General features: G+C 51.0%; 1 protein-coding gene across 1 annotated transcript; it reads left to right on the plus strand.

Annotated features, from left to right (window-relative positions):
* The first annotated feature begins 6,281 nt into the window (after window positions 1–6,281).
* Window positions 6,282–11,893, plus strand: BPIFB2 (BPI fold containing family B member 2). Its single transcript, XM_072917019.1, has 16 exons — window positions 6,282–6,331; window positions 6,954–7,070; window positions 7,284–7,377; window positions 7,646–7,750; window positions 7,892–8,029; window positions 8,451–8,496; window positions 8,742–8,802; window positions 9,046–9,137; window positions 9,258–9,434; window positions 9,798–9,839; window positions 9,964–10,128; window positions 10,407–10,474; window positions 10,751–10,796; window positions 11,065–11,128; window positions 11,227–11,303; window positions 11,574–11,893. Exons 1-16 carry the CDS (start codon window positions 6,310–6,312, stop codon window positions 11,640–11,642), a joined length of 1,383 nt encoding a protein of 460 aa, XP_072773120.1. The 5' UTR covers window positions 6,282–6,309; the 3' UTR covers window positions 11,643–11,893.
* The last annotated feature ends 913 nt before the right edge of the window (window positions 11,894–12,806 follow it).

Here is a 12,806-nt window from a genome sequence, read left to right on the forward strand (position 1 = left end):
CCCAGCTCACCAGTACCAGGGACATGATAGTGTGGCTCAGCAGCAGAGCTGCTTCATGAAAAATTAACTAGGTGCTCCCTGAGATTCCCAGCCTCGAATTCTCTAGGAAAGCTGTGGACAGATATTTGGATTCCTTTTTTTTGCTCTGCTCAAAGGATTTAGACTCAAACTGTTTGTTTGTTAGCTGACACAACAATATGGGAAATCTGGCCCATGCTTGCAGTGACATGAAAAGAGGCATCACAAAGCCCAGTTTTCATGGGGAGCTGGTTTCACAGCTCCTTCCTCCATGTTGAGGACTCCCAAGGAAAATGATTCCTTACACGCGATGCAGAACAAATCCCTGTGGAGAACAGATGGGATTCTCAGAGCCTGCCTTCCCAGCAGGTTTTCCTGGGAGTAATTTCCTAAAAACACAACAGTCTTTCCAAAGATATCCTCGATTCAGTGCCAGCTTCCTGTCACCAGGAAGAGATGTTCAAATCATGTCAGCTCGATGAAATCAGGATCAAAGCTGTTTATTGACTTACTAATGACAAGAAATTATCCAAGAGTCAGTGAGTTACACACTCAGGATCAATGTCAGTGAAGCAGCTGATAAATACCAACACCAGCCCAAACCTAACTCCTTCTGGAGTCCTAATCCCTGGGCACACTCCCCACCCCTCACAGCATGTGTACCTGGGAGCAGGGGGTCACTTTCTTGCACCCACCTTCTGGGAGGCGTGGGTGATGCATCCTGACAGTGCAAATATGATTTATTTAGGGATCAGCTCTCTCAGGACACAGCCTCTGCCCAGCCATGCCCAGCTGGACCTGATAGTGCACGGAAGAACAGTTTTGCTATGGGGGCATGAGTTCTTTTTATTCCGGTTTGTTGAGTCAAACTCTTGGAAAGCCAACAAAAGGAAGAGACCAGCACCCTGCTGCTCCCTCCCCATCCATTGCCATGAGTCCTGGCCACATTGGGGATTGAGGACTGCAGCCACTGAGTCCCCATCCCTCAGCTCTCAGTGACAGGCATGTCCAGCTCCAGCATGTTCTGTGGATTTAACAGCAAAAAGCACCTGGGTGGGATTTAACAGTTGATTCTGTGTTTGTGTGTGATGGACTAATGGCACAAAGTCCAGGGGTGGCCCAGGGTACAGCAAAACCACCATGGCAGCATCCCTGCCTTGCCCCCACTGACGATGTAGGTGCTGTCCAGGAGGTCAGACAGGATCCCTGCACACAGCACCCCTGAAATGAGTAGGAGACACTGTCAGACACCTCACAGGTATCTGACTAAAATGAACTGGCTTTATGACATGTTAGGGGGCTGCACGTCTGCCCTTTGACAAACCTTTGGGAATCAAGTGCCCAACCCCAAGGGCAGCTCTGTCTGAGCATCACATCCCTTCCCACCAGGCTGGGACAAGGAGGCTTCCAGCAGCACCAGTGCAACTGCTGCATAAACCCAGGAATGGCTGGAAATGCTGCTTTTCACCAGTCTGAAAGCTCCTTTGTGTGGCAAAACTGTGAAATCAGTTATAGTGCACTGAGAAGAAGAGGGAGGCGGAGGAGGTGGAGGAGGAGAAGGAGGAGAGGGAGGAGGAGATGATCTCTGGGAAACAGGGATGGGAGGAGGACGGGACTTACCAGAGCTGGCAGCACTTTCTGAAGGGTGCTGTGAAGGACCTTGCTCACGACTTGGGCTGCACTCTGGACAGGGAGAACACGTCACCCTCAGAGCCCTCATGCACCCAGCAATAATAATTAATTGAAGGTCAAAAGGTGGGAAAGTCGCTCGCTAAAGAAATTGATCTGCTATGGATTAAGGCAAAATTTGCCTTGTGTGTAACAAAATGTGTTTTCTCTCTTTGCAAACCTTTTCGCAAGAATGCCATCTTCTGGTTTTAAATGAAGCTGAAGGTTTACATCCCTAAAAGAAGCTCTGACAGTCTGAGCGTACACAGCAGACAAATATGTACACTGCGTGGAACAGCACTAGAGCTGGTCTGAATTTGTCCATAAAATCTTTGTTTAGTGGAAAAAAAGAACTGCAAATAGTATTTGTGTGCTGCAGAAATCCAAACCTGAAGACTGAAACATCTAACAGAGCTGTGACGTGCCCCTGAGGAATTGCCAATCCTGGCAAACCAGTGATGAGTCCTTTGGGATTTTCCTGCTGGGGGGGCTGGTTATGACACTGACAAAGGGGATATGGGAGCTCCTGTCCTGCCCCAGCCACCCTCCAACCACCAGGTTTGCAACCAGAGTGGTTTCCATGTTTCCTTCTGTAAAGCTGCTCAGAGCAAAGTTTGGTCGGCACAGGATAAACCCCAGGGACGAGTGAGCCCCAGATCCCCCAGCCATGCTCCCCTTGGGCACTGGCTCCCTTTAACCTTTTCCCAGTGATTCTCATTTGGATTAAGCCATGAAGAGCCCTGAGCCAGGGGAGAACACCAGAAAGATCACCAGAAACTTTTCACCTTCAGCCTGAAGGAAAGACGGAGGAAAAGAACTGGGTAAAGGAGAACAGTCAGAGCCTGGTGCCCAGGATTTGATGCTTACAGCAAAGTCACCTCTTGCTCATATTCTCATTAACTTTTTTCCCCCTTCTTGTTCGAATTTTCCATTTAAATCTACTTTTAAATTTAGAAACACGTTTCTTCCCAATGAAAAATCACACGGTCTAATTTTGCAAAAAATTTGGAAAAAATTGTTTTGGCATTCAAAACTTCTCCATGCCCCCATCCAGCATGGATCTGGCAGATGGAGGACTGGCCCTGATCTCCCAGAAATTTGGGGTTTTTTGGGACATCATGACAAAAGCTGGGCAGCCCCCCACACTGCAGAGCTACACCACCTGCCCCAGATGTGCTGAGGCAGGAGCTGTGGCGCTCTGTTGCCTTTCAGTTACAGTTTCTTTGCGTGTTTGTAGACACAACCATGCAGAAAATCACCGGCTTTAATATCCCACTTGTTAGCAGGGAGTGATTCGTGGCTGCCTCCGGGCTGACACTTCCCAACCTCCCACTTTTATTTGCTTGTCCCCGGTTCCGGGCTGGCGACGCGAGGCTGCGGCTCATCACTCACCCCGAGATGCTTTCATGGGCTTGGGCTTTTTTTTTCATGGCTTCCTCTCCCATTTTCTGCATAACATCCCTCCCATTTAGAGCAGCTGAGACAGCTGGAGGATTTGCAGAATATGAGGAGTTCAGCACAAACCCCCCAGGGGGAAGCCTGTGCGAGGGGTTGCAGTGCCTCATATAAAACATCTCTATTAACACACCCCATCCCAACACACCCAGGACCCCTGCTGATCTTCCACAGAGAGGTAAGGAACAGTCTGTAAAACCTGACTGAGAAAGAGGAGAACCAAAAGAAGCAGAGGTGATACTGTTGTGTGAGCTGGTCCCTGAGGGTTTCCAACATCTGCCAATATAAATAATTTCACTGGTAAATCTGAAAGTCTGGGCAAGCTCTCTGTCTCAGGTCCCAAACAAGAGCTCCCAGCCAACAGAGACTTGTGCACCAAGTCTGAAGGAAAAACCTCATCTGCTTAATTACGTGGTACAGACAGAAGTGGGAGCAAGAAGAAACCCAAGATGAGCAGTGGCAAATTCTGCTCCTGCAGACCCACGTGTAATTGTGACTCTTGGAGGAGCAGCTCCCCAAATGTTCATGGGGTTGTGCAGACACTGGGGAAGGACATGGGCTCAGCTGGGGGATAAGCCAGTGAAAATTGTGATAATCTCAATAATATTCTATTGATTTCAAACAGGGTTAGAGTGAGGATGAGAAGAACTTTCCCCTGCCCAGAGAATGGGCTCCTTAGCCCCAGCCCTGTCCTAACTCCACCATGGGACATCCACACGTCCCACCAGGCTGCAAACAGGCTGCACAGAACCCTCCTCCAGCCTGCTGCTGTCTGTTTGGCTGCCCCTTAGACTTGTGACCACCCCTGTGTCCTCCCCCATCTCCTCCTGGGTACCCCACCCAACAGGACCCAGCTCTGGGAGCTCAGCCTGGTGAGGTAATGCAGCACAAAGTAATTTATTTCCCCTCTTCATTTCTGTATAAAACTTGTCATGAGGTTTAATCCGTCATTACCTCCCTCCCAGAGCTGTGCTCGGCGGCCCGCTGCTAAGCCCAGACAAGGAGATTTACATCTTATCTAACAGGAGTGTAAGATTTATGGATAACTCCCAACAAGGAGCACATCATGCCAGAAAGACACTTTTGTGCTAGTAACTTGATCAGTCATTATGCTGTGAGTTGACGTCTAATTAAGCCTCCACAGGCATCATCAGGTCCAGAACAGCTCTTCAGGAGGAGAAAATCCACCTCTAAGCACCGTGGTGGCAGCTTGTCCCCAGCCCTTGCACTGCTGCAACAGATAATAATGCTCCTCAGAAAATCCCCAATCTCAGGGAGAGCTGGTGATATCACCTGCCCTGGAAAAAGGAATCACAGGGGCAAATTCCCAGCTGCTGCTCTAAAACACAGCAAATACTCATTTCTTAGAGACTTTTTAGGCTGTGTCCACGTCCCTGCCAAAGTCAGATCCCACAAAACACCTCCCATGACCGCAGGGGACTCGTCTGAGGGTTACAACCTTCTCGATGGATTTACTTTGCTGAACGCGTTTCTTGCCTCTCACTGGGCCGCCTACATCAGCATGGGAGTGTAAATCCTGCTCCTCCTTGGCAGGCTGCTCCATCTTCATATTTTCTCTTGACACTGCTTCCAGGATGCCTTCGATGGAAATGCACAGCGTGGCTGGAATGCTGCTTTTCCTGGCATGTCCCTGCCATGCTGAGCAGGAAAGTAACACCGTGCTGGGGAGAGCCAAGGGCTTTGGACGTGTCAAGATGCACCTGGAACCAGAGCAGGAACCTCACGTCACACAAAGAACAATGGCTGCTGCCCAAGCTGCAGGTGTTTCAACAAGCCCTGAACACCTCACCCCACTGCCAAGGCACTCAGACCAAAATGGGCAGCTCAACCCTCACAGGGAGACTGGTCATGCTGAGCTCACGAGACTGGGGAGGGATGGGGGGAAGTCAGAACACAAAGGGGAGCTGGCAAGGCTATTCAGGGTGTGTATGTGGTGTTTGCAGGTGGGCCATGCTCTGCCCAGGCCAAAAGGAAGCCAGAAGAACATGATGGACATCAAGCATGGGAAGGAGAGGAATTCCTATTCCCTCCCATGAAGGGTTTCACTGTTCGTAGAGATAATATCAGAGAGTGGATGCTACTGACTATATTCTCAGCCAATTGTAATAAATATTGACAGTGACTTTTGATAGGGAATGGGTTTAAGAGAGGAAAGGATTATTGCACATGGGCCATTTCAGATCTTCTGTCTGGTCTAAAACTCACTGAACCAAATAGACACTCTTCTGTTACCTTCAAAAGACTTAACTCAGCCCTGATGGAACCAGAGAATGTCCTTCAGAGGATCTCCTTCAGGTCATGTTCAAATCTCATCCCTTCTGGTCTGAGCTCCTGAGCCAGGAGATTGGCACAAACCACAGCAGCCTCCCATAGAATCCTGGTCTGGGTTGTGAGGGACCCTAAAGCTCATCCAGTTCCAAACCCCTGCCATGAGCAGGGACACCTTCCTCTAGACTTTTCCTAGTCCCATCCAGCCTGACCTTGAACACTTCCAGGGATGGGGCAGCCACAGCTTCTCTGGGTAACCTGTGCCAAGGCCTCCTCACCCTCACAGGGGAGAATTTCTAACATAGCCCTGCACTCTGTCAGTTTAAAGCCATTGCCACTCGTCCTGTCATTCCATGACCTGGTCACAAGTCCCTCTGCAGCTCTCCTGGAGCCCCTTTAGGCACTGGGAGGGCCTCAAAAGTCTCCCTGGAGCCTTCTTTTCTCCAGGCTGAACAACCTGAGTTCTCTCAGCATGTCCATAGCAGAGGGGGACACAGAGGTGCTGTCCCTGTGGTGTTCAGAAGAAAGGGTGACTGCAGAGCAAAGAAATCCACGTTTGCTTTCTAACAATGTTTGATTTCTTGGCACCCTCCACCCAGAGGCCTTTCTTTGTGCTCCTCAGGAACACCACAGTGAAGACAAGCTGCCCCAGCACCTGCTGTTCAATCCTTCACCTCGCCAGGTCAACGGCCAAAGTAATCAATTCTATGGGGAAACAATAAAAATGGTACAAAAAAAAATCAACAAAGTGTCCCCCCAGTGTCCTGGTTCCCAGCCCTCTTTGCCAATTCCTGCCCCACCAGCTGTGGTTGGGAGGATATATAAAACCAGCAGAATTTCTCTGTGTGGCCACGGCGAGACACAGAGTGAGTCAGAAGAATGGGAAGACCAGCCAGGAGAGGTAAAGATGCTTTTGCAAACTGAATAACTTGATACAGGCTTTGCTCCTACTTTTGTGTGTCTCCACAAGGGTCAGCATTCACCAGAAGTGATGCTTCCTGCAGAGGCTGAGATAAATATGTATGTTTTCTGCAGGTTAAACTTTCTGAATTACTTGTTTTCATAACATTGTAAGAGCATTACAGACATTATAAACGATTCCCAAATGTTTTTTAGAGACAGATAACACTTTCACCTTTTCATTTGACTTTATAACTCCTCCATAACTTCCATTCTTTCCTCTATTAATTTTAGCTTCTGTTTATTTGCTATTTTTATACCAGTTGTGGCCATTCTGTGCTCCTCAGTAAGTGAGATATTGCTGCAGGCGCTGTTCTAGCTAACACGATTGCAGAGGCTCTTCAAGGCTGAACCTTCTGTCGGTGCTTTTGAGACACCACACGAGAGCTGTGGGCTGTTGTCACACCAAAGCTGACAAGCTCCACACCAGAACCCCACTCAAGGAGCAGATCTGTGACTCTGTGCCTCAGTGGCCAAGCAAGGGTTGTTCTGACCAGGCTGCTGTGGGTGCCCTCTTCCTCCCCCTCCTCCTTTTCCTCTTCTTTCTCCTCCTCGTCCTCCAGGTGCCTGCATGGCGATGCTCCGCACCCTGAGCATCCTCCTGAGCCTCCTGGTCCCAGCTGACACCACCAGGTCACCCGACTGTGGTGGCATCCTCACCCCCTCTGGACTGAGATACCGTAAGTGCAGACCCACAGCTCCATGCCAGCAGCAGGCAGTGACATCTCCCACCCTGCTGGCACCAGAATCTCATGCCACACCTCAGCTGACCTGCCTCACCCCCTGCCCATTGCTAGCAGCAGGGGGCTAGGGAGGGATGGAAATGGGTTTCAGTCTGTCCATCAGGACACAAGCTCCAGAGGCTCTCACAAAACATCTGCCCTGTTTCACAGTTGCTGAAGTTTCCAAGTCACATGCGGAGTCGGTGCTCAGGAGGGACCTCATGGCCCCGCCAGCCCCAGCCCCATCTCCTGCCTCCCCAAGTAGGTGAGTTGCCCTCTCTAGCACCTGCCATAGCGCTGGTTCACACTGGGGTTTGAATATTGGCACAAAAGGCACTTTGCCAGCAAGAACAAAAATCCTCCTGCAGACCAGGATGTTTAGAAATTAGGTCCTGGCTCCTTTGTTGGTGTCCAGCTGTAGCAGAACCCACGCTGCTCTCAGGGCATGGATTTATCTGTGCAGATCTCATGAACTTCTGGGTTTTCTCAGGGTCTGTGCTGGTCTCCCAACACCTTCCTTTCTGCTCCAGCAGGAACCAAATTACCTCTGTCAAAGTTGACAAGTTTTCCCTGACCCTGGTTCCCGACACTGGGATGCGGCTGAGCATCGAGGTGGACCTTGGCCTCACATCTGCCCCGTGAGTGCTGGGCTGCCGGGCTGGAACCAGCCCAAGCTCCTGGCTGAAGTCACAAAGCACCTGCAGGAGCAAGGGTGGCCTGGGGGAGTGTGGCCAGGAGCACCCCCCAGCTCCAGCCTTCTCCTCCCCTCCCTGGCACAGCTCAACCACCAAGGAGATGAGGCTGTCCATCCTGGCAGACCTCCACGTGGACATGAACCCCGAAGGGAACCTGGAGCTGGTGACCTCTGACTGCAAACCCACCCTGGAGGAGGTGCACAGCCCTGAGGAGACAGGCAGGTCAGCCCCACAGTTTTCCTCCTTGTGGGATTCAAGTAATGGGTGAAAGAAGAAACTGAGGCACAAATGTTTCTAGCCATTGGATTGAGAATTGCTCACTTCCCTCAAAGCTAACAAAGGGCCAACACTAAAACTTTATCTTCGTGGGAGGAGCTTTGCTCTATTTTTGGGGTGGTTTCCCCATTTTAAGAGAGTTTCAGTCTGTCACGAGTGGTACTTTTAGAGTTGTGCAGCTGGAATGCTTTTAATGTAAGTCCAGTGGCAATTCTCCAGTGGTTTGTGATTCTGAATTGTAATCATAGCTTGATAGAAAACAGTGGTAATTCTGTCTCTGGATGCCTTTTGGGTCAGATAAAAGACACTCACGCACTTTTGGCTGATCTAGTTTTCTCCTAACATCTATTCTGTTGTTTTTACCCAGCAAATCCTCGGGATCAGACGTGGACAAGCAGATCAACGTTGAAAAAGTAAGATAAAGTTTGTAAAGGCATAAGACAGCATTGTACAGGTCTGTGAGAATTAGAGCTCTTTATGTATGTCTACCTGGTGCTTTTCTAGATTTCCCCCACAGCTCTGTGCTCACTGGACACTGCCACTGTCCCCTGGCTGCTGCTACCAGCCGATGGCAACACCCACCTCAGAGGCTTTCTGGGGACACCCAGTGCCAACAGACCCCCATGTTCATCTTTTCTTTTTGTTCTTTATTCCATAGATTTGCCTGGAAGTCTCCAAATTGCTGCTTTTTCCAAATGAACGGCTGATGTCTCTGGCAGGTGAGCAGTTGGCTTTCAGTCCCATTATGGACTGAGGGTTTCAAGGAGCATTTTGGAGCAGATTATGAGGTGGGACAAATTCCTACCCTGCAGCAGCAGAGGCCCTGCTGCCATCATCTCCCTGGGGACCTGCTCCTTCTGCCCAGCTCTTTCCCTCTCTTTTTTACTCTGAAAATCCAGACACTTCCAGAGCCTGTCCCTCCTTCCCTGCTCTTCCTGAGCATCCCTCTGCTCCATTTGCAGCTCCATTCCCCATCACACCAAGCTGCCAAGTTCAGTACCTGCCCTTGGCTGCCCCCATGTACTCTGAACAGGGAATCATCATCTCTTTGCAAGTAAGTCCTCTCTTTCCAGCTCTTACAGCCCAGCTCCAGTCCTTGGAAGAGCTGCTTCCATCGAGTGCTACAGCCCTGAGACTCTTGAAATTCATATTCTCTTTGCCTGTGTCCCTGCAGACAACTTTCCAAGTGGCAGGGACAGTGATCCCCCTGCCAGTCAGCCCTGTGCCTTTCAGCATGCCTGAGCCAGCAAGCTCCAGCCCTTCCCACCTCATCCTGGCCTTCTCCGAGCACTTCTACACCAGCTTATTCTCTGCCTTGGAAGAGTCTGGAGCCCTCAACGTGAGTCTCCTGGTGAGTGGAACAAGGGAGGAAGGAAGGAGTGGGAGATACACACTTGGAGGGACAGCCCTGCCCCAGGAATGTCTTGGAGGAACCACAAGCCCTCCACAGACATTAAGAGTGTCTCCAAGCACTTGCAGAAGGTCACAGCTCCTCACCCCAAAGCTCCTAAAAATATTCCTGGTCTAATGGATCATGGAGAGTTTGCCATGAGGACTGACCTGCACACAGCTCCTGCCATGGGCTGGTGTGAGGAGGGCTCCTGCACGTAGCCAGGGGTGGGATGGTGCTCATCAGAGAGGCTGCATGGCCACGCTGGACACAAGCCCTGGAGCAGCCCATGGGTCTGATCACAAGCTGTGCCTTGTGTTTCAGAGCTCGCTGACCACTGCCACCTTGGCTGAGAGGATCACTCAGGTGTGTTGCTGTCACTGTAACCCCGAGAGGCACAACCCCAACTCAGGCAGTGTCCCCCAGCTCCGTCACCCTGGGGGTGCAGGGATGGCTGCCATGCCCAGAAACAACCCCACTCCCTCGGCAGATGGGCTCCCTCTTCCAAGAGGACCTACCAGTGGTGCTTCAAGCTGTGACCCGGAGCTCACCTCACGTGGTGCTGGAGGAAGACAAAGCAATCGTGAAGCTTTTCCTCACTGCCCAGATCGGAGCAGGATCAGCCCTTTTCCAGAGCTTCCTGAGTGTCAATGTGGTGGGTGTGGAAGCCTGGGAAGCTTGGGAAGCGTGTGCTGAGAGTGTGTCTGCTGCACACAGGCACTGCCCCTTCCCCTGGCCCCAGTGCAGCCACTGCAGGGCTGCTCAGCCTTTTCCATCACAGTGCTCCCGTGTCCAGCAGCGTTTGCCCGTGGGGCACCATGCAGGATGCAGGGAGCACATTGCAGGAGGCAGCACGTGGACGGGTTCACCACAGCCCACAAAACCAAAGTGGGACTGTTTCCTCACTGATCCTGCCCTCTGTTCCCCTCACAGGACGTGACTGCCAGGCTCCACCTCAGCGTCGCCGACACGAGGATGATCATCTCTGTGGCAGCCATAGAGTAATGACCCACCTGCCCTGCAGGAGCCCAAAGGGGACACGTCCCAGTCACAGCAGGCAAAGTGGTCTGGGGAGGGTTTTAGCTTTTAGAGTTTGGGCATTGCAGACGTAGCTTCTTCCCCAGAAATTCCAGAAACATGGCTAGGGAGAAAAGTGGGAGCTGCAGCTCCCACACTCCCACAAAGGCCCTGAGCCCAGATGGGGAGTTTGGAGAAACAGGAGAAATGCTTAGTACAGCTCAGCACCTGCAGCTCCTCTGCTGCTCTTTGTTTTCCAGGGATGTCGAGCTCAGCCTGGCCACCTCTGATGTGGGTCCTGTACTGGTAGGTACCTCCAGCTGTGGGCACTCCTGGAACCATCCTCTCAGAGCCTGGTCCCCCTCAGCTGCCCCAGCCATCCTGGGCAGTGGGTGCCAGCAGGGAAATATGGGAATACTGAATTTGGGTTCTTGCTGCACCTGCTGGGAGGGACAGTTGAGTCCCTGTGGGGTGGGAAGAGGTGCAGTGAGCATCAGGACCCTCTCACGGGTCTCTGCCCCTCTCCTCCTGCTTTAGCCCCACACCAGGAGCTGACCTCGACTTTCCCCCACAGGCTGCCTTGCTGGAGGAGCTGTTCCTGCCCACAATCCGTGAGGAGGTGCCAGCCCAAATAAACAGTGAGCAGATGGGAGCTCTGCGGGTGCTGCCCTGTGGGAAGTTCAGCATGGACCCAGGCAGCACCCAGCTGGCAACTTTCCCTCTTTCTTTCTCTCAGAGGTCCTAAGACAAGGGGTTTTCCTGCCCCACATCGCCAGTTTCACTTACACCGATGTCAACGTCACAATTCACAAGGTAAGAAATAAGACATTTAAATTGCTCCCTGCTGTGCTTGATTTAAAGGAAGCCTGGGAGCAATGCTAACCTCCCAGCTCCAGAATAAATCAGAGCCTGATCATCCAGCCCTGGTAACTTGAGGGACCAAGTTCCACTGCCTTAAATAGGCCGAGCCCTGTGCACAGAGGCAGTGGTTGGGGCTGTGGGTGGTGATGGTGGAGCCCTGTGTGGGCTGATGGAGCCACACAGGCACCAGGCTCAGTCCTGCTTCTTTCCTTCCTCACTCAGGATTATGTCTTGATCCCCTGCAACCTCCAGCTAGAGGCAAGGGCTGGAGAGGCAAACACCTGGGAGTGAAGTCCAGTGTCTGGAGTAGAACAGCAGCAGAATCATTCAGCTGACTCTCACATCGTGCTCTGTGGTTTGCCACTGAGCATGTTGAAAATCTTCTTTCTTGACTTACTAAAGCATCATGGGTTTATATTCTGGATAATAACGGTGTTGCACTAGCACCTTTCTCTTCCAGCCCTGCTCCTGGTAGTTTTGTTGCACAGAGAATGGATTGTAACAACATTACATGCTTTAATTAAATATTTCTCTTTAATTCTGCATTTGCTGGTGTGACTATTGACATTCTTCCCCCCTCAACAATTTTTACCTATAAACAGACAAATTTTGCCCATCATGTCCAGACCCTACATTTAATTAATCCCACTCATTTACAAGGATGCAAAACAGACTCGTGCCTCTCAGCTGCAGAACATCATCCCTACAGCGAGAGATCTTTCTGCTTTCCCTCCATGTCTCGTGTTACTATGGGAACATTACAGCTGGTGAGTTTCCTGGGTCAGAAAGAAGAGGAGGGGGAGGAAATCAGTCTGCAGAATGGTTTCTAATTTTAGACCTGAAGGCAGTTATATTTTCAACACTTTGCTTCTGAGAAAGCTCATCACAGAGAAGATGCTGAATGAGAGGTGACTGCAGGAGTCAGACTGCGCCGGCGCCGTGCTCGCTGGCCCTGGGATGCTCTTTCCTACTGACCAAACACATCCCCTGCTTGTTCAGGAACATAAAAGGGGGAAAAACACCCACAGCAGACACAGGCACCCAAAAGGGGAGGGGGGTGGTAACAGAGCTTCAGAAGCTGCTCTAGTCATTCTGTCACTGGGTGCTGGTGGCACCTACCCCAGACAGGGTGAACATGAGGCTGTGCTGATGCCCAGGAGGAGAATCCTTGTCCCTGACCGTGCAGCCCAGGAGGAGAATCCTTATCCCTGATCATGCAGCTTCCACCTCAGCTCTCCTCTGGTGATGCTTCACGTAACCATGAAACCTTATTAATTACATCTACATCTGCTTTCACTTGCTACATCTATACCCATCATTTCTAGCCTCTGAAGCTGCTGAAAAACACTTCAAAACCTATTTCAAAGGCTCAGGAATAGGAAAAGCAAACAAAACAAGCCAGGTTGATTTACTGCAAGGAATAAAGAACCCTGAAGGTTTATATGCCCAGAGTGG

The sequence above is a fragment of the Taeniopygia guttata genome, chromosome 20 (genome assembly GCF_048771995.1).
Source record: "Taeniopygia guttata chromosome 20, bTaeGut7.mat, whole genome shotgun sequence".
NCBI lineage: Eukaryota > Metazoa > Chordata > Aves > Passeriformes > Estrildidae > Taeniopygia > Taeniopygia guttata.